General features: G+C 39.5%; 1 protein-coding gene across 1 annotated transcript in view; it reads right to left on the reverse strand.

The window, feature by feature from the left end:
- ASXL2 (additional sex combs like 2, transcriptional regulator) overlaps positions 1-27,203 on the reverse strand; it is a 154,505-nt gene that overhangs the window by 62,764 nt on the left and 64,538 nt on the right. Inside the window, exons 4-5 of the mRNA XM_008063472.2 lie at positions 6,863-6,971; positions 1,409-1,559 (exon numbers count right to left, since the gene is read on the reverse strand). Coding sequence (XP_008061663.1) covers positions 1,409-1,559; positions 6,863-6,971 — 260 coding nt within the window. The remainder of the gene's footprint in view (positions 1-1,408; positions 1,560-6,862; positions 6,972-27,203) is intronic.

Raw genomic sequence — 27,203 nt, forward strand, 5'->3', positions numbered from 1 at the left:
TGTCCAAAGCCTTAGAATGTACTTTCCCATAGCCAATACCAATGTAAACAATGAACTCTGGGGAATAATGATGTGTCAATGTAGGTTCATCAATTGTAACAAATGTACCACTCTAGTGAGAGATGTTGATAGCTGGGGAGGCTGTGCATGTATTCAGGGAGTACATGAGAAATCTCTGTACTTTCCAATCAATTTTGCTGTGAACCTACAACTGCTCTAAAAAAGAAAGGGTTTTTTTTCTTTCTTTTGAGTTGGAGTCTCACCCTGTCACCTAGGTTGGAGTGCAGTGGCACACTCACGGTCACCCCAGCATTGCCCTGCTGGGCTCCGCAGGGCTCCTGCAATCCTTCCGCCTCAGCCTTCCAAGTAGCTGGAACTACTACAGGCGTGCGCTACCATGTCCAGCTAATTTTTGATTTATGGTACAAACGAGGTCTTGCCAAATTGCCCGGGCTGATCTCAAACCCGTGGACTCAGGCAATCCACTTGCCTCAGCCTCCCAAAGTGCTGGGATTACAGGCTAAACACCGAGTCTGGCGTTTTTTCTGTTTTTTATTTTTTGAGATGGAGTCTCACTCTGTCACTCAGGCTGGGGGGCAAAGGCTTGCTTCTGGTCACTGCAGCCTCGACCTGTTGGGTTCAGGAGATCCTTCCGCTTCAGCCTTCCAAGCAGCTGGAACTACAGGCATGTGTCACCATGCCCGGCTAGTTTTTTTTTTTTATTTATTGTAGAAATGAAGTCTCACCAACTTGTCCAGGCGGGTCTCGAACCCACAGGCTCAGGCAATCCTCCCACCTCGGCCTCCCAAAGTGCTAGGATTATAGGCAGAAGTCACCGTGTCCGGCCAAAAAAGCATTTTTTTTTTTTTTTTTTGAGTTGGAGTCTCACTCTGTCGCCCAGACTGGAGTACAGTGGCCGCTCCCGGCCACCGCAGCCTCGACCTGCTGGGTTCGAGCGATCCTTCCGCCTCAGCCTTCCAAGTAGCTGGAACTACAGGCGTGCGCTACCATGTCCAGCTCATTTTTGATTTATTGTAGAGATGACGTCTCGCCAAGTTGCCCAGGCGGGTCTCAAACTCGCGGGCTCAGGCAATCCACTCACCTAAGCCTCCCAAAGGCGAGGGATTACAGGCTGAGCCACCGAGCCCGCCTGAAAGCATTTTTAAAAAGAAAATTCCTTGGTCATACTAGCCATATTTCAAGTGTTCAACAAGTCAGTGTGGCTACGGTGTTGTGCTGGACAGTAGAGATGTCAACATTTTCATCACTGCAGAAAACTCTCCTGGATAGTACTAATCCAAAGAGTAAGGGAAAGAAACTGACTGATATGGGAAAAGAGGAACTACTACTAACAAGGGCATCTGTCCTACAGCAATTAGTACATTATTGAAGGATCAGGTGAATTTACCTTTCCTTTTCCACCTGCTCTTTTTTCCCTCCTTGTTGCTGCCACCATCACTGCTGCTGCTGCTGTTCTCAGAACTCTGGGAATCTGACTGACCATCACTGCTTTCTTCTGAACCTTCTGATAGCTCTTTCACCCCATCCGGCACATCTTTCTGAAAATGTAGGCATCCAATTAGGATTAATTATTACCATTTCAGCAACTAGTAATTAAATTTCTGATATGCAATGTTGTATCTTAATTGCACTAATCAATTTCTAGTATTACAGGATTCAGTAGCAGAACCAGCAATATTTTCTTAATTCCTGGCATTACTCTTACAGGTCAAATAAGCTAATGCTTCCATCTACATCCAACAATAAAAATTATATACAACATTTATATGCAGGCACAATCCAGGCTTAAATTAGACAAAAATTGGGTAGATAGAAGTCCAGATAAATGATGAAATATTCAGGGATAAAAAACTATATAATGATACTTTTATTAAATATATGTATATCTGTGTGTATGTGTGTGTTTGTATTTATATGTACCATTATGTATTCTGAATTCACGTAGAGAATTAGTCTGGATAGCAAGAGATAGAGCATTATTAGAATCTAATTGATTTCTGAATATTGGTTAGAATGTACAAAGGGTCAAATAAAAAAATAAGTCATTTTTCAAAATCAAGTTGTTAGTAGGAAAAATAAGAGAAAAATAACTTTAAAAAAAATTACATGAAACTCTTTGGTTTCTGCACTTAGATAATGAAAATGCTAATTGCAAAGAATAACTATGTCATTTATTATGTGAGAGGTTTAACAGGGTAGTTGCAAGACCAAGGACAAGAGAAACAAGATTTTTTTTGTGGTTTTATATTCTCCTAATTGTGCAGCCTTGGTTAAAGTCTTAACCTCTCATGCCTCAGTTTCCCCATCTACAATGGAGGGATAATAGCATCTACCTTAAAAAATCATTCTGAAGTTAAATGAGCTAATAAACATAAAAAGTTTAGAATAGTCCCAGCATAAGAGCTCAGTAAATATTAGCTACTTATGTATTCATGTGATATATAAAAATATATATAAAAAGCTAAACACATTAGTGAATGTTATTTCTAAGTTATAAAACTCTGAATGGTTCTTCTTTCCTCCAATATTTTATTTTTTGCGTAATATATATTTATATAAGAAACAATTCTAACATAAAAAATGTGACCGTCCTACATCAACTGGCATTCATATGACATTATAGCCAGGACTATAAACTTTGATCTAGTGATAACAGTTATTTTCCATTTAAGTTTGTGTCCTAGTGCAAATTTTCTCTGAGCCATCTCTTATGTTATACACTTTCTTAAAATACACACCCCATATTTTCTATTCTTTCCTTCAAAATGCAGAACAGCTTTTAGAGTTAGTTGCCAGCCAGACATCTTGATTTGAAGGTTCAACAAGTATCTGAAATATAAATATAATTATCTTCTTTTCTTAAACTTGTGATCCCTCCAGGATCAACTGCTCATGCCCCAAATTCTAGAATCATTACAACCCTTTTTTTACTCACTCTAAATGCTATATATTCTATTTCTCTAATGTCTTTGTATCCATCTGTCTTACCACAAGTCCTGAGTATCTCTTCCACACAACAATAACTACCTTTTTGCTTCATCCTTAAATTCATCCTACTTGAAAATCTTCCAAAACATGAATTTTTTTTTCTTCTTTTTTTGAGTTGGAGTCTCACCCTGTCACCCAGACTGGAGTGCAATGGCCACACCTGGCCACCATAGCCTCGACCTGCTGGGCTCTGGTGATCCTTCCGCCTCAGCCTTCCAAGTAGCTGGAACTATAGGCGCGCGCTACCACGCCCGGCTAATTTTTTGATTTATTGTAGAGATGAGGTCTCACCAAGTTGCCCAGGCAGGTCTCGAACCCGCGGGCTCAGGCAATCCACTCACCTCAGCCTCCCAAAGTGCTGGGATTACAGGCTGAGCCACCGAGCCCAGCTTGAATTTTTTTTTTAAAGTCGGGGCCTCACTCTGTGCCAGGCTGGAGTGCAGTGGCACAATCACTGCTCACTGAAGCCTCAACATCCTGGGCTCAGATGATCCTTTCATCTCAGCCTCCCAAGCAGCTGAGAGTGCAGGCACATGCCACCATGCCCAGCTAATTTTTGTGTGTGTGCAGATGAGGTCTCACTGTGTTGCCTAGGCTGATGTTAAGTTCCTGGGCTCAAGTAATCCGCCTGCCTTGGCCTCCCAAAGTGCTGGGATTACAGGTGTGAGCTACCACACCCGGCCCTAAACATGGATTAGATCCTGAAAAAAATCTGTGCTATCTACTGCGTGCGTGTACACACACACACACACACACATCCCATAGTCAAGTTTTCAAAGGCCTCCACTGTTTGATCTCTATCTTATATTGACCACACCCTGCATCCTTACCAGATAAACCCACACACACATTATGGGTAAAACCACCACAATTTACTCTACTTTCAAATCCATTCTGAATCCATCCATCTGTGCTTTTTCTTATACTATTCACATGTCCTGGAAGGCCCTTGCTCTCATTACGTATCTGACAAAGTCCAGCTCAAATTTTACAAGTCAACAACAACAAAAACCTATCTAGACTCCTTTATTCAAGATTAATCTTTCTCTATATTATCACGTTACTTTATAGCACAGTACGTTTTATGAGTATGCAATTATTTCAGTAACTATAGTGTCAGCTTTAAGAGATCAGAGACCAGTTCATCCCTCTTTATATCCTCTATAGTGCCTGGCATAGATGTGATATTGTGACATAATAAGAAATATATATTTGTTATCTGACCGTATTTCCTGACATAGAGCTACTTTTAGCTCTTATAATTTCCTGAGAAACAGTGGACTAAGAGAATCCTTTGTTCTCATATTTGGTCTTTGACCCCAGTTTCTGACACAGAGCTCCTAAGACCTCTGTAATTCCTGAGTGATGGCAGCATCTGACACTCTGTAATTTCCTGAGTGATGACAGCATCTGAAAATCCCTTGGATTTTCCTGGGTGATAGAGGAGTTGTCTTTTGTTCCTCCTGGTGGGCTCCTGGATAGCCTCCAGGATAGCCTCCAGATGGGGGCCTGGGGATTGGAGGGTTGAATATTTCACCTATTTCCCAACCTCAGGGAGAGAAGAGGGACGTAAGGCTGAGTCAATCACCAATGGTCAATGATTTAATCATCATGCCTGTGTAACCAAGCTTTCATAAAAACCCAAAAGGACTGGGTTAGCAGAGTTTTTAAATAGCTGATCACATGGAGAATCCTGGAGAGTAGCATGCCCGGGAAGGGGCATGGAAGCTCTGCATTCCTTCCCAAACACCTTACCCTATGCATCTCATCCATCTGTGCCCTTTGTAATATCCTTTATAGTAAAGGGGTAAATGTATATAAAACTTTTCCCTGAGTTCCGTGAGTTGTCGCAGCAAATTAATCAAACCCAAGGAGGGAACTCCAATTTATAACTAGTCAGAAGTATAGATCACAACCTGGGACTTGCCATTAGCATCTAAAGTATGGGCAGTCTGGTGGGATATGACAATATCTCCTGATAGGTAGTGTTAGAATTGAATTAGAGGATACCCAATTGGTGTCTGCTGGAGAACTGCTAGGTATGGGGGAAGGATGCCATCATACACCTGTTGTTAGAAGTATCAGCTGGGTACAGTGGCACACACCTGTAATCCTAGCACTTTGGTAGGCCAAGGTGGGAGGATTGCTTGAGCCCAGGAGTTAAAGACCAGCCTGGGCATCATAGCACGACCCCATCTCTACAAAAAAAATTTCAAATTAACCAGGCATGCCTGTAGTCCCAGCTACAAGGGAGGCTGAGTCCAGGAGGTCAGGGCTATGGTAAGTTGTGATTGACTGCACACTGCATCCCAGCCTGGACGACAGGATGAGATTGTGACGAGAGAGAGAGAGAGAGAGACAGAGAGAGACAGAGAGAGACAGAGAGAGACAGAGAGAGAGAGAGACCGAGAGACCGAGAGACCGAGACACAAAGAGAACGAGAGCGAGAGAGAGAGAGAGAGAGAGAGAGACAGAGATGAGAAAGAGAAAGAAGTATTGTACTGAGTAGTATATGAGAATATGAAAAACATTTTAGGATGTTTTTCTTTCTCTGCAATAGAGTAGGCACTTAAATAGATTTTATTAACAATATGGAAGGCCTAGAACAGCTAAAACCAAAAAGAAATACAGAAAGCTCCATGTGGGAATAGAGCCCTGTAACCACAGGAAGTTGAAAAAGGAGGTTGGTACATAGATTAGATTACTTTAATGTTAGTGGGTTCCATACGACTACTGAGCACACTGACGACTATAGCTCAAAGTCAAGAGGGTAACACACATATACATGGACATACCACTGCCTGCCAGGTATTCATTCTCCTTCTGCTGATAAATTTCCTTCGAGGAAAAAACTTCTCTCCTCAATTCACCTGGCTTGAGTAAGCTTAATTTCAACTTCATATAAAGGGTGATCATGAATCCAAGACTGGCCAAAATCAGAAAATCCTATACCTTTGGCAACAGTGAACATTCAAGTAGCACCACATGGGCCAAGACAAACCAACTAAGTCAAACCAGAATTAAGAAAAAAGCTCCTGCTTGACTTCCTATAACTCTTCTCTCTCCAGATTTACAGCGTGCAGAATAGGGTTTAGGAATTAAGTCGTGTACCATGAGGAGAGCCTGACTAAGAATGAAGCCAAAAGAAAGTGGAGACACCAAACCCTGAAGATGTCAAATGAGCTCCTGAATCCAGCCAGGGTTTCCCTATAATTTTCAGTTGCATAGCTAATAAATTCTCTCTCTTACTCAAACTCATTTGATTTGAGTTGGTTTTCCTGTTTGTAAGTGAAAGGACAGCGATAAGTAAATGTCCCTTCTTAGTGCAGGAATTTGAAATTAGCAAGTTTATTATGTTAGAAAGAATATGGACTTGGGAATTCAGTCAGATCTGAGTTCACAGTCTGGTCTGATACTATCTGGGAAACACTGGGCAAGAAAATTCAATCCTCTGAACTTTGGTTTTCTCCATTATAAAAAAGAAATAATAACCACAACTGTGAATCGTAGTGGAGAATTAAATGAGAATGTGAAGCATTTATGCAGAATCCTCAAAAGTAACACAATTATTATACAAATGCTGTGAGGCCCTGAAAAAAAGTCACTGGAAGTCATTTTTATTTCATCTTTTTAAGATAAGATTATTATAAAGAATAAAAAAGTAAACTTACTTCTCTGATCTAACTATAGTTATAGATTAGTTATAAAAATGCATTGGGTATAGGGATTGACAATACTACCTTTCCTGAAAATAAGCTCTTTGAGAACAGAATTCTGTATGACTCAAATACCACTCATATGTGGTCACTTCCTGTTTTTTCTTTTTAAATGACTCCCCAGCAAAAATATTTACCTTCAAAGTATATACTCCCATTCTACCTGGAACCTTATAGAAGATGCCCTCTTCACCTCTGGAGTTTGTGTGAAGCATTGCATTCAGGCACGCAAGAGGAGAAGTTCCACTGCAAAACAAAAAGAAGATGATGATGGAGAACACAATGATTAGTTTCTGTCTCTGAATATCCTACACAACAGTGACTTAAGAAAAAATTAATTGGTCAGTATTCCTTTTGACTTAAACGTGTTTTATAAACTATGATGAAAAGTCTATTAATAAAGAGGCTGACATGAAGAAAATGGATATAAAAATCATTTCCGTACCTTTTTAAAAAAATCTTTAATCCTGATCCAGTATCTAACATTTAAGTCAAGAAAAATAAAGAAATATCACAGATATATTTTGTAAGCATTCTATTTAGCACAAGCTTTGCAGCTTTCCAGAGGTAAAACAGAAAAAAAGAACAAATACACACATACACACACGCGCGCGCGCGCACGCTCAAATAAACAATACTCCCACGCATACTGCTGCACCAGACTAAACCTTAGCTGTGAAATTAATACACTGCCACGATCTCTTGTATTTAAGCCTAACATGAGAATAATTTAAAAGGTATTAAGTATGGTTCCGAAGTTGTATGTAGCAACTAAGTTAAAAGGTTTTTAATTCTAATATACATTTATCATATTACTAAAATTTTAGGTACATAAAAAATTATCTGTAAAAAACAGAAACATTATTTTCCTTTCTAATTGAAATCATATGTCTCTTTCCTGTCTTTTAGTACTTACATAACAGAACAAACAGTAATAACAAAAACAAATAGTAATAAAAATTAATAATAGGTGCCCTTGGTTTATCTCTTTATTAAAGGAATGGCATTAATATTACACTACTAGCCGGGCTCGGTGGCTCAGCCTGTAATCCCGCGCCTTTGGGAGGCTGAGGTGAGTGGATTGCCTGAGCCCGCGGGTTCGAGACCCGCCTGGGCAGCGAGACCTCATCTCTACAATAAATCAAAAAATCAGCCGGGCGTGGTAGCGCATGCCTGTAATTCCGGCTACTCGGAAGGCTGAGGCGGAAGGATCGCCGGAGCCCAGCAGGTCGAGGCTGCGGTGGCCGGGAGCGGCCACTGCACTCCAGTCTGGGCAACCGAGTGAGACTCCAACTCAAAAAAAAAAAAAAAATATTACACTACTGAGCCTAGTGCTGATTTTCTGTTTAAAATGATTACTCACATGTTAAGAAAGAGTAAAGAGAACTGTAAATTGGATTTACACTTTTTAGCATACATCAAATGGAATCATATGCATTAAGAAATTCAGTACAAACCGGGCTCGGTGGCTCAGTCTGTAATCCCGCGCTTTTGGGAGGCTGAAGTGAGTGGATTGCCTGAGCCCGTGGGTTTGAGACCCGCCTGGGCAGCAAGACCTCATCTCTACAATAAATCAAAAAATCAGTCGGGCGTGGTAGCGCATGCCTGTAATTCTGGCTACTTGGAAGGCTGAGGCGGAAGGATCACCTGAGCCCAGCAAGTAGAGACTGCAGTGGCCATGAGCATGCCACTAAACTCCAGTCTGGGTGACACAGTGAGATTCCTACTCAAAAAAACAAAAAAAAAATTCAGTATAAAATATCAAATTGTAGCTCAACTAGCATAAAATTAAATAAAGTATTTATTTCAGATGGATAATTAACCTTTAGTTTATAATAGGAATTATAAAAAGATCAAGAAATTAGACCATATTAAATAAGAGCTTCAAAATAAGAACAGTATTAAAATACAGAAAAATACAGTAGCAGAAAAATATTGTTAAAAATCAAGTATTAGCATAAGATTAGGAGCTGCAGTATTAAAAGGGCTATAATACTTAAAGATAATATTCATATATCTAGGAAAAACAGCTAAAATATTAGACAAAACATTAGGATATTTCACATAATAAGAAATATAAGAAGCAAAGAAACACATGGAAAGTTCATATGGAAGCAATCAAATAGAAACAATCAGTGGTCTAGAGTCTCTGGAGATGTGTAGCATCTTTTTTTTTTTTTGAGTTGGAATTTCACTCCGTGGCCCAGACTAGAGGGCAGTGGCATGCTCCCAGCCACCGCAGCCTCGACCTGCTGGGCTCTGGCGATCCTTCCGCCTCAGCCTTCCGAGAGGCTGGAACAACAGGCGCATGCTACCACGCCCAGCTAATTTTTTATTTATTGTAGAGATGAGGTCTCACCAAGTTGCCCAGGCAGGTCTTGAACCCACGGGTTCAGGCAATCCACTCACCTCAGCCTCCCAAAGGCGCGGGATTACAGGCTGAGCCACCGAGCCCGGCTGATGTGTAGCATCTTTTAAGTGTTTTTAAAAATCTTCTCAGTCAGGCGCAGTGGCTCATGCCTATAATCCCAGCACTTTGGGAGGCCAAGGTGAGAGGACTGCCTGAGCTCATGGGTTCGAGACCAGCCTGGGTAACTTGATGAGACCTCATCTCTACAATAAAATAAAAAAATTTAGCTGGACATGGTAGCGCATGCCTGTAGTTCTAGCTACTTGGAAGGCTGAGGCAGAAGGACTGCCTGAACCCAGCAGGTCGAGGCTGCAGTGGCCGTGAACATGCCACTGCACTCCAGCCTGGGCAACAGAGTGAGACTCCAACTCAAATAATAATGATAATAATAATAATAATAAAACAAAATCTTCTCACAATACCTAAGGTACGAGTAAGGCAGCTTAATTGCACATTTCCCACTCTTTTCGCTCTCAGTTCTTTATTGATGCTACTCAATAACCAAAAATAAGCCTATTGGAAGAGGCTGCTAAAGACCTTAGGATGCCTAAAGATAAGCATTCTCTGTGGGAGAGAGCAAGGACATGAGTCCTATGCCCTCTGGTGCTGTAAATGTGCTGAGGGTCAAAAACTGAGGAGAAGGTTTGCATCCCCCCGACTACAAAGGTGGAAAACAACAACAAAGGAAAGTCTTTTGCTGAAAAAAGTGGTGGTCATCTTCTGGGTTGATTTTCATAGTTATGCTTACTTAGTTTGGATATTTCTATGTTAAAAATGCACATAATGTAATTCCAATCATGATACCAAAGTTGATATCAATAAGTATATAATTGGCATATTATATATTGACAAACAAAAGATTAGTAGTCCTAAGAAGAGATTATTTTAGGAAAATACAAACAACCCACTAGAAAAAAATGGTCAGGCTAGGTGTGGTGACTCACACATGTAAACATAGCACTTTGGGAGGTGGATGCAAGAGGATTGCCTGAGCCCAGGGGTTCAAGACCCGCCCGGGCAACTTGGCAAGACTTTGTCTCTATAATAAATCAAAAAAAATTAGCCAGGTGTGGTGGCGCACACCTGTGACTCCAGTTACTTGGAAGGTTGACATGGAAGGATTTACCTGAGCCCAGGACTAAGGAGGGAGGGAGGGAAAAGAAAACAAAGGAAAGAAAAGAGAAAGAAAGAAGGAAAGAAAGGAGGGAGGGAGGGGAAAGAAAAGGAAGAAGAGAAAGGAAAGAGAAATCAAAGATATGAACAAACAATTCATTAAAATCAACGTAAATGACCAACACAACACATGAAAAGACGATCAACTTAGTAACAACCGAGGTAAGCAAATTAAGTCAAGACATCACTGGTCAGATTGGGAGAATTGAAATGGATTCAAGCCTTAGTAATTATTCCAATGTCCATTTCCTGGTTTCGATATTGTACTGTATTACCATTGAAGGGATCTGGGGGTGCTATAAGTACTAGTTTTGCAATATCCTGTGAGTCTATAATTACTTCAAAAAAAAGAGAAAAATATCAAATGCAATGATAAAGTCCATTGCTGATAAGGTTATAGGCAAATGAGTACTCTTACAGACTGTACCACTACCTTTTCCCACATTTCCCAATTCTGCTCAGGAGGGTAAAGTGGAAGTAGCCAATAAAATTACAAATGTTTGGAACCACTGATGTAAATTCCCATTTGACTCTATGTTACAAAAATAAGACCACAAGGAGTTAGGGATGTATGTTCAAGGATTTACTCTACCATTTGAAGCACCAAAGTCCTGAAAAATAATCTAAAAGTCCATTAATAAGGGGACAGTTGACCATATTAAAGTAACCAAGAGAGGCCAGGCTCGGTGGCTCAGCCCGTAATCCCAGCACTTTGAGAGGCCGAGGCCAGTGGATTGCTTGAGCCTGCGGGTTCGAGAACTACCCGAGCAACGTGGCGAGATCTCGTCTCTACAATAAATCAAAAATTAGCTGGGCATGGTGGCGCGTGCCTGTAGTTCCAACTACTTGGAAGGCTGAGGCAGAAGGATTGCCGGAGTCCAGCAGGTTGAGACTGCAGTGCCTGGGAGCGTGCCACTGCACTCCAGTCTGGGCAACAGAGTGAAAACTCTGACTCAAAAAAATAAAATAAAATAAAAAAATAAAGTAGGCCGGGCTCAGTGGTTCAGTAATCGCAGTGCTTTGGGAGGCCAAGGTGAGTGGATTGCCTGAGCCTGCGGGTTCAAGACCTGCCCGGGCAACTTGGCGAGACCTCATCTCTACAATAAATGAAAAATTAGTGGACGTGGTAGCGCGCATCTGTAGTCTCAGCTACTTGGAAGGCTGAGGCGGAAGGATCGCTGGAGCCCAGCAGGTCGAGGCTGCGGTGGCCAGGAATGTGCCACTGCACTCCATTCGGGGTGACAGAGTGAGACTCCAACTCAAAAAATAAATAAATAAAGTAACCAAGAGGATATGAATCAATAACAGCTATGTTAACACCTAAAGGAGCGATAAGTTTCAAGAAGCATTTTCTTTAACCCTCACAACAACCCTATGAGGCAGGCAAAATTTTACAAATAAAGAAATTAATATATAGAGGTGTGTTAAGCTGTTCAAGATCACAATGTCAGTAAACGATGAAGCCAAGATTCTAGTAAAAAGAAAAACAGAAGCGGAACAGAGAAGAGATTACTTAAAAAGGAGAACATATAAACCAAGGGAAAATAACATGTTCAATAACCTGCCCAGTAAGTGTATCCCAATTAATGGTATTCGGTTACAATATTAAGTAACTACTCTGTTTAGGGCAATAAACTAGGATCTGTGGATCCAGAGAAAAGCTTTCTTAGCTTAGAATCTAATAGAGAAGAAAGACAAGGATGCAAATAGCCATGGCACACTGTGATCAGAGCTACTGATACAGGCAATGGTCCATGATCACTAATGCCAAATATCTCAACACAGGAATATTTTGGGTTTTAGAGTGACAACATGATATTCCATGAACATCACTGTGGTGATTAGGGGCAGTATCCCATGACCAGATACGGTGAGTGAAACATATGAATACTCACACTAAATGGGGTCAACAAAAACAATGTACAGTCTCGTGTCAGTTCAAGAAAAGTGTTGTTGTCAAATGAGTTTTTGTAATAAATGTATGAAGAAACATCATTCTTCAAGCATTTGGGATATTGCAATTATGGATAAGAGACTGCAAATGTGTATGTATAAAGTGTTTTAAATCACACAGATAAAAAATAAATAATCCTCGGTGGCTCAGCCTGTAGTCTCAGCACCTTGGGAGGCTGAGGTGAGTGGATTGCCTGAGCCCGTGGGTTCGAGACCCGCCTGGGCAGGCGAGACCTCATCTCTACAATAAATCAAAAATCAGCTGGGTGTGGTAGCGCATGCCTGTAATTCCAGCTACTCAGAAGGCTGAGGTGGAAGGATCGCTGGAGCCCAGCAGGTCGAGGCTGCGGTGGCCGGGAGCGGCCACTGCACTCCGGTCTGTGTGACAGAGTGAGACTCCAACTCAAAAAAATAAAAAATAAATAAATAATCTAGTATAGGGCTTAGTACTTAGAACAAACACCAAAACAACAACAAAACAGTTCTTAAAGTGAAATATATAAAATGATAGTAAGTAGCACACACATCTGGCAAAAACATGTGGCAAAAAGTACATCTATACAGAAACTGCTGTAATAATTTCCTTGTAAATCTGGGCATAATTTTCCTTTGAAGGAAAAAAGAAAGTTTTGGAAAACTCACAAGATGTATGGGACACAAAATTTAGGTTTGATCTCAAGAAAATACAAAAAGTCAGAGAATTCTGGCAGACTTTATTTTTATTAATAATGTAGGAATGGCAGAGGAGTAAAATAGGATACATTGTCCACAATGGCTGTAATACATTTCCATAGGAAGCAGCTCCAGAATTTTATAATTAAATAAAATTAACTGAATGACTTAAAAAAATAAGGCATCATCTGCATAGGTGATAAAACCTTGGTATTATGGAAATCAATACCAATGTAAAGTCAAGTAAATTCACTGGCAGGTAGGCACTGACACCATAAGCCGCTGAAGCAGGAATCACCTGAAAGATTATATAACTATCATGAAACAAGTCATTTTCTAATTTTTCTTGTATATGCACAAGAGATTGGCATTGAAGAGGTAGATGTGCTTTTAAGGAAAAGAACAAGTGCGAGTCACTTCATGTAAGCAAATATACTAATATGTCTTAAATGGAAGGACCAAAGTGACTTCAATCATATTGCCAATGGCTCTTTTTAGTTCTCTTTGCAATAAAAGTGGTTCCCTAGCAGCAGCTAAAGTAGGTCTGAGAGACCTGAGGTCAATAATTGCACTGCTTAAAGCAAAATAGTAACTCATGAAAGGAGGCATCACTACAAAGTAAAAGAGCCTGATTTAGGGTTTCACACCAATCTGAATTCAGATCTGAGCGTAACCTAGGCAAGCCACTTTAAGCACCCTTAATTTACTATTCCGCAAAATAAAGGTAATACTACCTACCTCATTACACGACTGTGCAGATTATAGATGTATATATATAGTATATGTCACAGAGTCAGGAGTTGGTAACTGTCATGGTTACTTTACGCACCTGCTCCCTCATGCCGGTCTGGTGTTGTTCCAGAGTTCCCTATCTCAAGTGATAATAATCTCGCCCTCACCACCACTATTCTTGACTCTGAAGCCACAGTAACCTTTTAAAAATAAATATGATCACGCCACCTCCTGCTAAGCTTAAAATTCATCCATGATATCATAATGGTCTTAGGATAAAGTACAAAATTATCAAAATAATCTGACCTTGACCGTTTTGCTACACACCCTCTCTGCTAGCCTATACTAGACTTCTTTCCATCTTGTAACTTAAAACTCTTCTGACTTCTTGGCCTAATTCTTCTTTTGCAATAATAACCCTCACTTCCTTTTCTCCTAGCAAGCTCCAATTCATTCTTCAGATTTCAGTCGTAATGCTTCTTGCTAAAGGAAGTCACTTCTATGTTCTATAGAATCCTATACATCTCTAAAACACATCACTTATAACTACATTCATTATAATTTTAAAAATTTTGGTTTAAGATCCAGTTCCATGGCGAGTCAGCCAGAGTCAATGCCATGTGATTTTATTTAAGGTTTCTGGAAAGGAGATTCTCTCTTCTCATCTATAATTGAATCCAAAACTAGCAGTCATCTTGCAAATTATGATGGCTGAGCCTACTGAGACTGAAACAAAAATGAAGGAAGCAGAGCCGAGATATTGATAAAACTGCTAGTGCACCTGTATCACATTTTGCCTGGTTTTCCCACTTGCATTACAAGATTAATGTCCTTCAACCTTTAAGCCAGTTTACATTGTATTTCCTGTTATTTACTGCTGAAACATCTTAATTGACACAAAGTACTTACATAAAAGCATTCAAATTTACAGAGATATAAAAAGGAAACAGAAGAACAGTGTAGAATATTCCAAGGTAAACCACGCTCTTCTGTTAATGAGAAAATATTACCCTTATGAATCTATAATGTGTATTAAATGATAACATAAAAAGTAAGGTACTACCCAAATCTGTACACACTAACTCAAATACTCAGAAATGTTTATCTTAACCTTTTTCTAAATCTTGAGCCTCAAGGATTAAGAAAGAATCAAGCTAGGACCTAGGCATGAAATACCAAAGTAGCAGCCTGAATTTTACCATTTTTAGTTCATCCTTCACACTATCATGTGAATTTACAGTATGTTAGAGTAAGTGAAATATACCTCTCTGACACAATGATGTTGGGCTTGGCCACAAGGCTTGATTTGGTCAATGAAATAATAACAGACATGATGGAAGCGAAGGCTAAAATGTGCTCACATTGCTTGGCTTACTCCCGTGATTGCCATGAAAGCAAAGCACCTGATTCCAGGAGAACAAGAGAACAATCCACATCCTAGAACCAAGCCTAGCCAACAATAACTAAGCCCCAGCTAGTCAAAGGACATGAGGAAGGCAAAAAAAGTATTTGTTATTATAAGCCATTAAAATTTTCAGATTATGCAGCAAAAACTGATCAATAAAGCAAGCCTATATAACGCAGGAAACATTTCCTTGCTTAGCAATATTCAATGCCAAAAGACAGTAAACTAAATGAAAAATTTTATATCCAGTCAGCCTAGATGTTATTCAAAGAGGCAACAGAAAACACTCTTGAGCCCACAAGAACTAAGTAAAAAGATCACCCATAAACTTAAAAATTCTATTTGACGATGAAGCCTGGCAACATAGAAATGCACCAAAATAAACAATTCAGGAATAGAGAAATGTTTTTTTGAAAAAAAGTGGTATATATGTGCAATTAATACATGAGAAATGTAAATATCTTGTTTTTTTACCAACTTACATTTAAAAAATGACAACACACCTTCAGAATTTTCTCTTTCCTCAACTTCAGAGATCATTTAGGAATATTCTCTCATGACAAAGAAACCTACGTCTAATAGCTTTCTTGGTTTAATTAAATGCAATAAACAAAGGTTATTATTAGTTAGAGACTTCTAGGATATTTTTGTCAGTGTACATTTTTTCATTACTGATAAATGTGGTTTTCTTTTCTGGGGGCAGGTTAATCAGATATCAGCTTTACAAAAATGTTGAAGCAAACAGTCCAAAAAAATATGAATAAACTATTAAAACAAGAAAACTTCTGGGCTGGGCCTGGTGGCTCAGCCTATAATCCCAAGCACTTTGGGAGGCCAAGGCGAGTGGACTGTCTGAGTCTGTGGGTTCAAGACCAGCCTGGGGAAATTGGCAAGACCTCATCTCCACAATAAATAAATAAATAAATAGCTGGGTGTGGTAGTGCGTGCCTGTAGTTCCGGCTACTTGAAAGGTTGAGGAGGAAGGATCGTGGGAGCCCAGCAGGTAGACACTGGGGTAGCCGTGAATGTGCCACTGCCCTCCACCCTGGGCAATGGAAATGAGACTCCAACTCAAAACAAACAAAAAAAAAACCTAAAAACAAAACAAAACAAGGAAACTTCTGAAAGACAGTAAGGCTCTTTTACAGATCACTTTCTTTGTCACTGGGCATGCTATTAAAAATAAAACTAAAACAGTTAAGTAAGAAGGGAAACTGCATACAGATTGAAGTCTTTTCACTTAAAAAGTCACACTGACTAGCAAGGTACTTGGTTGGCCAAATAAAAAATGATATGTACTCAAAAAGAGAGTCCCAGATGCCCACAGATACAAAGAAAGAGGATGCCTATTCGTACCATTCAAAGATCAAGAGACAAGCCAAAGATGAAGCTGACAAAACTAATGGTTTTAGGATGAGTATATTTAGATAATATCACCACAATTTTTAATTATTCAAATTACATAGTGGTAATTATCTTTAGGGAGAAAGTTCTTCACTTTAAAAATATTAGCATAAAATCATTTTTAGCATTTTGACAATAACCTGAAATTCTGTTATTCAGAGTAATGCAAAGTAATTTTTGAATAGAACTTCATAGGTTTTGCAAACATAGAATGGTTTACATGTTAAAATTTATCTTTAATCTACAGTATATTTGACAAATGATTCATTATGCCTCAAATCTGTTTAGATACCCAAACTAAAGACTTCTCTAAATGCTATTCCTAGAGGGATTACACTGCTACTTATCCTAAAGCAATAATATATAATAATATAGTAGAAATAACAACTCAAAGAATAAGAATTCATGAGTTGATACTAATACACAAGAGAGGAGCCCCAAAAACACAAAAATAAACACGAGGGGGAATTATTTTTTGGTTGGAGGGTCACTTATAGTATAGGCTTCCCCCACTAGGTAAGCGTTCTAGGAACCCATCAGCATCAGTGCACCAGCAAGCATTGTTGTGAGAGGTTGCATTCCGCTTCACGGAATTGTTTTGTGGCATACAGGTGACTGGTTCTTCTACCATGACAACATAACTACCTACACCGCGCTGTTTGGCAGCTTTTGCCCCAAAACAGCATGACCCTCGAGCTCCACCCTCCCTATTTACCTGATCTCACCCCAAGCAACATTTTTTCTATTTCCCCAGATTAAAAAAAAAAATCCTCAGATGGAGACAGTTTGTTGATGTGGAAGAGGTAAAACAAAAAACAACACTAAACAGGTATAACTGCATCAGACAGACAGTCCTTTGAAGGTGACTGAAGTTTAAACGTAAGAATACACAATTTTTAATAAATAAATTCTGGGTTTTTTGGGTTCCCCCTCATACATAAACAAACAAATCAATGAGTGGGGGAGGATTCTTTGCAGTAGCAGTAGAATTTCAACAGAGAAATATAGAAAGATTGGTGAATTTAGAAAATTACCATATGTGGCAAGAATGGATGCTGTGATTGACAGATTCTGAAATGGCACTGAATTATCCCTATTTCCTGAGACAGATCTTGTGTAACTCCCTCCTGTTGAGTGTGGATGGGACTTGCTTCTAACCAATAAAATACTAAAAAGGTGATAAGAAACCACTTGAGTGACTATTTTACATGTAGCTACAGTATCCTTCTTGCTAGATGACTCTCCCTTGCTGGCTTTGAGGAAATATGTGGTCGGTCGTGTTGGGAGGCCCACGTGGCAAAGAACTCAGGGCAGCCTCTGGCCAACAACCACTAAGGAACCAAGGCCTTCAGTCTAATCCACAAGAATATGAATCCCTCCAACAACCACAAGAGTTTGGAAGCTGATCCTTCTCCAATCAAGTCTTCAGATACGAACTGAGCCCTGACTAACACTTTGATTGTTCCCTTGAAGAGAACTTAGTAAAGCCTAACTCCTCACACACAGAAACTGACATAATGTCAAGGTCATGAAAGACAAAAACAAAAAAAACAGTAGAACAATTCCAGAGAAAAGGAAACAAAAGATACATGAAAACTAAATGCAAATGCCAAGTGTGATCCTGAATTAGGAAATCAATGGAAAAATTACCAAATCTATAAAGTCTGCTGACTTGTAATAATATTGTATCAATGTAGATTTCCTATAATTAACTATTTTCATAGCTATTCTGTGGTTATATAAAAGAATGTGCTTGACTTTAGAAAATATACTCTTGGATTACTGAAAAGCGAATGAGGCATCATGTCTACAATTTCTTCTCAGACTTTTCAGAAACACAAATGAGACAGATGTTAACATTTGGAGAATCTAGGTAAAGGTTATATAAAAATTCTTCATACTACTTTTGCAATGTTTCTAAAGGTCTACAATTAACAAATTAAGCAAAAAGTTAATAATAAAATTAAAAGTACATATTGCATAAGAAGTCTACAAAACAATATGAACAATATGGATCAATGAAAAGAAAGGAGGCCGGGCTCGGTGGCTCAGCCTGTAATCCCAGCACTTTGGGAGGCTGAGGTGAGTGGATTGCCTGAGCCCGCGGGTTCAAGACCTGCCTGGGCAACTTGGCGAGACCTCATCTCTATAATAAATAAAAACTAGCCGGGTGTGGTAGCGTGCGCCTGTAGTTCCAGCTACTTGGAAGGCTGAGGCGGAAGGATTGCCGGAGCCCAGCAGGTCGAGGCTGCGGTGGCCGGGAGCGGCCACTGCACTCCAGTCTGGGTGACAGAGTGAGACTCCAACTCAAAAACAACAACAACAAAAGAAAAGAAAAGAAAAGAAAGGAAGTACTGATAAATGCTACAGTACTCATGAATCGACCTCAAAAGACCACACATTACATGCTTTCATTTCTATGAATATCCAGATATGATCAATCTACAGAGATAAAAAGTTTATTATGGGATGGCAGTAGGAACAAGTATTACTTGTTTACAGGTATAATGGACCTTACTGAGGTGATGGAAATATTCTAAAACTGGATTATGGTGATGGTGGCATAACTCAGTAAATTTACTAAAAATCATTAAATGGTACATTGAAAATGGGTAACTTTATGACATGTAAACTATACCTCCATAAAGTTGTTTAAAAAATTATGCAAAAGAAGTTGACATGGTTTCTCATTCACTGAACATTTACAAAGGACCTATCATGTGGCAATACAGTGGTGTGGGTAATGTAAAGGAGGAAGCAGAAGTTTCCATAAGAAGTAACACTCTTACATTTTAATGTAAAAATAACTGAATTGGGACTGAACAAACAATGACACAATCTCTTTATCTGGTGGTGCACACACAGTATAGTATCATTTATGATTAAACTGATGTTTTTGCCCCTAAGGAGATAACCAAGTTGGTAAAGGCTTAAAATGTGAAATACATAAAAACTTTAACCACATTTGCAATTTTGCTATCCAAAAATCGAACAAAATCAGAAACTCAGTTTTTGTTTGTTTGTTTATTTGTTTTGAAACAGGGTCTTACTCTGTTGCCCATGCTGCAGTGCAGTAGTGCAATTATAGCTCATTGCATCCTCAAACTTCTGGGCTCAAGCGATTCTCCCATCTCAATCTTCCACGTAGCTAGGATTACAGGCACACACCACCATACCCAGCAGAAACTCAAATTCAGAATTTACGTTTTCCAATTTGTCTATCACCAACCTCCTACTTTACAAATGAGAAAATATTCAACTATAAATATTGTGCCAGCCACAGAGGTTGAAGCCTGTAATCCCAGCATTTTGGAGGCAGAGGCGAGAGGATTGCCTGACCTCAGGGGTTCGAGACCAGTCTGAACAACATGGTGAGCCCTCGTCTCTACAATAAGTCAAAAAATTAGCTGGGCGTGGTGGCACATGCCTGTGGTTCAGCTACCTGGAAGGCTGAGGTGGAAGGATCATCTGAGCCCAGCAGGTCAAGTCTACAGTGGCCATGAGCATTCTACCACTGCACTCAAGCCTAGGTAACAGAGTAATACTCCAATTTAAAAAAAAAAAAAAAAGCAATAGCATTTGCTGGAAAATGATCATTCTTAATGTTTCTAATTTTGTACTTAAAAAAGAAGGCAACCCCCTTGGGTCTCCTCCCACTGTGGGAGTTTTTCTGTCTTTGAAGAAACAGCAGCAAGGTACAGTAGCTCACATCTATAATCAAAGCACTTTGGGAGGCAGAGGTCAGACAACTGCTTGAGGCTAGGAGTTCAAGATCAGCCTCGGCAACACAGCAACATCTTATCTCTATTTAAATTTTTAAAAATTAAAAAAAAGAGGCTAGACTCAATGTCTCAGTCTGTAATCCTGGCACTTTGGGAGACCAAAGCAAGTGTATTGCCTGAGCCCACGTCTCTACAATAAGTTTTTTTTTTTAATTAGCCAGGCATGATAGCGTGTGCCTGTAGTTCCTGCTACCGGGAAAGCTGAGGCGCAAGAATTGCAGGAGCACAGCAGGTCAAGGCTGGGGTGGCCGTGAGCGTGCCACTGCACTCCAGCCTGGTTGATAGAGTGAGACTCCAACTCAAAAAAAAGAAAAGAAAAAGAGAGATCTCATCCAAAAATTAAGTGATAACATTTCCAATAACTAATCATGCTTCATTTCTCCACTGAAAGTCATATTTTCACTATACATCCTTTTATTTTAAATTTCTTCCTGGAGCTTGAAGATGCAAATTAAAAATGTAAATGAACTCCAGAATTAAATTCATTAAGTACACCAGCCCACCAACTCTCAGTAAAAATAAAAGTGAATTTCTCAGCTTTAGCTTGTTTTATCTTGTTTATAGCCCTCCTCATTCTAAAGGCCTTTGACAACAGGCTGAAAGAATTTACTCACTTGTTTCACCAATTCTGAATCATCACCTTGTAGGTGGAGGCTAGTAAAAATTCACATTCTTACCCTTTACTTCTGTCATTTTCTACCACTGTCTAGAATCTAAATGTAACATGGCCTCTATAAAAAGTTAAAAACACCTCTGCTCATTCCCTCTACCTTAGGCAAATGTTCTACTATTTCCTACCACAATAACATGATGCCTTTTCCTCCTACATTAGATAAAAATGTGTCCTACAGAAGTAAAAAAACCCTACAATTTTTTTATTGTGATAAAATATACATGAGATTGACCATCACTTAAGGAGCATTAAACATAACTACACTGTTGAGCAAGCACACTCCGGATCTCTTTTCATTTTACAAAACTGAAACTCTATATCCACTAAACAACCAACCACTATAGCCATAATTCCAGCTTCTTGCTAGACAGAAGTGGAAGGATCACTTGAGCCCAGGGGATCCAAGACCAGCCTGGGTGATAGGACAAGAACTCGTCTTTAAAAAAAAAAAAAATTCCTACTAACAAGAACTAGATAAATCTGCAGGTTGTCAGGGAGCTTCACAGGTGATCATGTCCATTTACCTACAGCACTCCCTCTAAAACATCTAAAATCTTTGCTTTTCTCTGTACTGTCTGAATTTTCCAAAAGGACCATGAACAAATTATCTTTGCAAGTGGGGAAAAAAAGTTTGACATTTTTTCTTAATTATTCCAATGACAGCCCTTCAAGTATTTAAAGATTTTATAAAACCCCAAGGTCTACTCCTTTCCAGATTATTTGGTCTCTTCACTGGCATCCCCTGGCGCAACCAAAATAAAGAATCTTAATAAACCTTTACCGTCCATCCTAAAAATTCACTAGTGTCCTCCAATATTTATTATCTCCATTTCAAACCTTTAATAGAGGTTTAAGAGAGTTCATCAGTCTAATTTATTTAATCCTAGAGATATTCCCCCTTGTAATAATAGATTACCCTGCCTAAATCCCTACTTTAATCCCCAATCTCTTGTTCATTTTTCTGTATTCCCTCCTACAAAATACCCTTTTGAAAACTAGGCCTTAATCATCTTCCCTATTCCTAACTGAACTATTATACAATCTATATTTATCTTTCAAACCTCAATCCCTTGAACTTCAATAGGATTAAATAATAGTCTCAGACTTTCACGGTTAAAAAAAATGTGGACGTCATCTAGTCCAGTTCCCTAAACAGATGCCTATGTATCCTCATTTTAAGTCCATTTTAAATGTAAATATATAAATCTATAGAATCTTTCACTTGCATGATATACAGCTATACATATACCTGTAGATAAACACCACAACCCCATAATCACTACTTGCAGGCAAACTCTCAAAATACCACATAACCTTAAAACCAAAAATAAATTTTTATGACATGCTTACCCATCTTTTTAAACAGAGTACAAAGAACAAAACTAAAGTCAACAGCATGAATATGTTAGAAAACAGTGAGTTTAGAAATTACCAAATTAATAGTCTTGATAAATTTTTTAATTCACCAGAAATTTTTGTAGTCTTATACTCTTTCAATAAAACATTCTTTTTTATTTTGATCATTTTACCTGCAACTCCATCAACAATAGATTCACTTGGGTTAACAATCTGCTTTAAAAAACAATACCAATATAATTTTTCAATTTAAATGTTTAATTTTAAAAGTAGCATCTGACTTGTCCAGATTTCAGTGAATTTGTTTCTTCAAATTGTTCCTCCCTAAACATACAAACAAACAAATGGAAATGAAATCACTGGAGACAAGGGGGGGAAATGTGCAGGAAAACTTTTAAACAAGCGTTTTGAGGAAGTAGGTCCAGTTGGGGCCCCAAAATGAGAGGATATAGGCCAACAGAGCAGCAGAAGGGCACAGAACAAATAAAGAAAGAGAGGAGTGACCTAGGAGTAGCCTGGAGAGGGAGGTCATAGAACAAAAAAATTCCTTGGAAATTTTGATGGTTACTCTATAAATACTCTAACTATAAATCTTCACTCTTTATCAGCCCAGTTCATTATTGTCTCCCCTGCCTCCAAGTCTTTTTTAAATTATGGCTTGTCGGCTGGGCTCAGTGGCTCAGCCTGTAATCCCAGCATTTTGGGAGGCCGAAGCGAGTGGATTGCCTGAGCCCGCGGGTTCGAGACTTGCCTGGGCAACTTGGGGAGACCTCATCTCTACAATAAATCAAAAATTAGCCAGGTGTGGTAGCACGCACCTGTATTTCCAGCTACTTGGAAGGTTGAGACGGAAGGATCGCTGGAGCCCCGCAGGTCAAGGCTGCGGTGGCTGGGAGCGTGCCACTATACTCCAGCCTGGGCGACAGAGTGAGACTCCAACTCAAAAAAAAAAAAAAAAATTATGGCTTGTCTGCTAGTAGCAGCAAGTGAGAAAAATAGTTTCAGATGAAAAAAAATAAATAAAACAGTCCCTCAGTTCTGTGTTCTATTTTTAAGTAAATACATAGAATGACAAGGTTCAATTTAATTTAGATAATCACCAACTCTTGGTATAAAAGGGCCTTGAAGACCATCATAACTTTTCACCTAAAGAGAAATACAAAACAGTTCATTAAGATCCTTGCTCAGGCTGAATGCAGTGGCTCATGCCTGTAATCCCAGCACATTGGGAGGCTGAGATGGGAAGATCGTTAAAGGCTGGGAGCTCAAGATTAGCCTAGGCAACTCAGTGAGACCTGTCTCTACAAGACTAAAAAAAAAAAAAATCAGCCAGGCGTGGTGGTATGCAACTATAGTCCCATCTACTCAGAAGGGTCATCTGAGCCCAGAAGGTTGAGGCTGCGGTGAGCCACCGCACTCCAGCCTGGGTGAGTGAGACCCTGACTCACAGAAAAAAATAAAATAAAATTCCTTTCCCAATCTGCTGGGTCCTACTCAAAAGTGATGCAGCAGAAGCAGTGCTAATGTTTTAGAGCCAAACAGATATGGGTCCAATTTCTATCATTAACTAGCTATGCCATTTTTCATTGCTTCAATGTCTGCATCTATGTGACAAAGATTTCGGAGAATTCATTTAAGATGAAATAGAGGATATGCATGAAGTACCTGATTCTCACATTTGCAAAAAGCATTTGCACTACTGGTTCATCACAATGTCTAGCTTTTCAATCTTAAGAGAAATAGGTAATAAAAAGAAAAAGTAGCTAGACATGGTAGCACAAGCCGGTAATCCCAGCACTTTGGGAGTCCAAGGTGGAAGATCTGCTTGAGCCCAGAAGTTCAAGACCAGTCTGGGCAACATAGCAAGACCCTGTCTCCACAAAAAAATTTATAAATTAGCCAGGAGTGGTAGTGCACACCTATGGCCCCAACTATTTAGGAGGCTGAGGCAGGAGGATATCTTGAGCCGAGAAATTTGAGGCTGCAGTAGGCTATGATTACGCCATGCCCTCCAATCTGGTCAACAGAGTGAGACTAGACAAAAAGAGAAAGGAAGAGAAAGAGTGAGACTTGACAAAAAAAGAAAGACCTGACAAAATAAAGAAATGAAAAAGAAAAGAAAAACCAGACCTTAAGAGAAATAGAATGCTTCTCCATTTCTATAGAAAAGGTCATTCTTAGAAAGGTAACTTATTTTCTAAGAAAGGTAACTACTGCATATCTGAAAAAAAAAAATCAACTTTTTATTGTAGCCAAATGGGATGCTAATATTTCTTAACTGGCTAAACCAAGTTCCTAACACAGTATATGTCTCTGAACTAAAGAGGTATACAAGGTTGCATATGAAGGCACATTATTTAGAGTAAAAGGAATATTTGTGTGGAAAACAGAAACTAAAAACAGAATCTTATGAATACGAACTACGGGCATAGTTCTAGAAGAACTGAGCTGGAGAGGAAAAATAAAATTCAACCAGTTTAATTATGTACATAAAAAGACGGAAATCTGTTGCAATTTCATATCTTTGTCCTATTTGGTATTTTTTGTTGATTTAGCAATACAGTTTATATATCTAAACAGCTAATACTATTTATTCAATTATTTTCAGCTTTGAACAAGAGCTATCATTCCTGATATAGCCACTTACGTTGAGAATCAGAGTTTTGAAGTCACTGGTAGACCCATTAATTTTACCAAGTTCTGGCATTTTCAGAAAAGGAACTTAGTTATGGCAAATCTTAAAAGATTATTAAATGACTTTGGCTGCTAGTTATACGCCCACTAGCCATAAAAATAAAATAAAGCCTAAAATAAGGGAGGAGGCCAGGTGGCACCAGTAAGTGGGATCAGACCACAAGCAGCAGCTCAACCCAGGAAGCCTCTTTGTCCTTATAGACCTGATATTACAATCCCTCCTTTATCCTCAAAATGCTGGGCAGGCAGGGGCTCAAGCAAAGGGGGTCCTTTCACAAGCAACTGGCCTCGGAAGCCTGTCTACTCCCAGAGGCTGAAGATTCCCTTTTCTCCACACCTATAGGCATCAATCAACCTAGTCTGTGAACTCTTCCCACTCCCTGAGGCAGAAGCAGTTGCAGATCAATGGAGTTTCTATGGCATCAGATATTAAAAAATTTAAATGTAATAGGATCTAACAGCTCATAACATAACCGCCAAAATATTCAGGATTCAAGAGAAGATCACCCACCATATCAAAAACCAAAAAAAATCATGAATGAGCCAGGCTCGGTGGCTCAGCCTGTAATCCCGCGCCTTTGGGAGGCTGAGGTGAGTGGATTGCCTGAGCCTGCGGGTTCGAGATCCGCCTGGGCGGCGAGACCTCATCTCTACAATAAATCAAAAAATCAGCTGGGCGTGGTAGCGCATGCCTGTAATTTCGGCTACTCGGAAGGCTGAGGTGGAAGGATCGCCGGAGCCCAGCAGGTCGAGGCTGCGGTGGCCGGGAGCGGCCACTGCACTCCAGTCTGGGTGACAGAGTGAGACTCCAACTCAAAAAAGAAAAAAAATCATTAATGAGAAAAGACAAGTAACTGATGCCAACATAGACAGATGCTAAAACTGTAAGACAAGGAAATTTAAAACAGCTGTCATAAAAATTCTATTGAAACAAATAAAAATATAGAAAATATCAGCAAAGAAATCAAAATTATAAAAAAAATAGAATACAAATTACAGAAGTAAAAAATGCATATGAAATTTTAAAACTTGCCAAATGGGTAGAGATGACAGGATAGAATCAGTGACCTTAAGGATAAAGCAGTAACGTTTACCCAATGTGAACACACACACACACACACACACACACACACACACACACACACACACACACTTAACAGAATCTCAGGGGGTTGTGGGATAATAGCAAAGATTCAACATTCATATCATCAGCATTCCAGAGGAAAGGAGAAACAATAGGGTAGAAAGAGTATTCAAAGAATTAACAGCTGAAAACTTTTCTTACTTGGTTAAAGAAGCAAACCTACACATTCAAGAAACTGAGTGAACCTGAACAGCATAAATCAAAATAATTCTACACCAGGATACATCATAATTAAACTTCTGAAAACTAAATCCAAAGAAAAAGTCCTGAAAGAAAAGAGAAACAACACAATACTATGGGGGAACACCAATTCAAATGACAGCAGATTAAAACCATAGAGGCCAGAAGGAAGTACAATGACTTTTCACAAGTGCTAAATGAAAAGAACTATCAATGACAAAATCTGTATCTGGTGAACCAGTCTCAGATAAATTAAAAGAAACTGTCACTAGTAGACCTACTCTTTTTTTTTTTTTGAGTTGGAGTCTCACTCTGTCACCCAGACTGGAGTGCAGTGGCCACTCCCGGCCACCGCAGCCTTGACCTGCAGGGCTCTAGCGATCCTTCCACCTCAGCCTTCCAAGTAGCTGGAATTACAGGCATGCGCTACCATGCCCGGCTGATTTTTTGATTTATTGTAGAGATGAGGTCTCGCCTGCCCAGGCAGGTCTCGAACCCGCGGGCTCAGGCAATCCACTCACCTCAGCCTCCCAAAGGCACGGGATTACAGGCTGAGCCACCGAGCCCGGCTGTAAGATCTCTTTCCTACAAAAAATTATCTAGGTTTGGTGGTGCCTGACTGTAGTACTGAGGAGGCTGAGGTGGGAGAATTGCTTGATCCCAGAAGGCTGAGGCTACAGTGAGCCATGATCAAGACATAGTACTCCAGCACGGATGATAGAGCAAGATCATCTAGTCTCAACAAAGGAAAAAATGGAAGGAAGGAGGGAAAGAAGGGAAAGGGTGGGGGGGGAGGGTGAGGAAACAGAAAACAAACAATACAATGGTAGACTTAAACTCACATAATAATCACCTTAATTGAAAATGATGTAAATACACAAGTAAGAATTGGCACAGGGG

The sequence above is a fragment of the Carlito syrichta genome, unplaced genomic scaffold (genome assembly GCF_000164805.1).
Source record: "Carlito syrichta isolate Samal-C Ts95f unplaced genomic scaffold, Tarsius_syrichta-2.0.1 Scaffold306856, whole genome shotgun sequence".
Taxonomy (NCBI): Eukaryota; Metazoa; Chordata; class Mammalia; order Primates; family Tarsiidae; genus Carlito; species Carlito syrichta.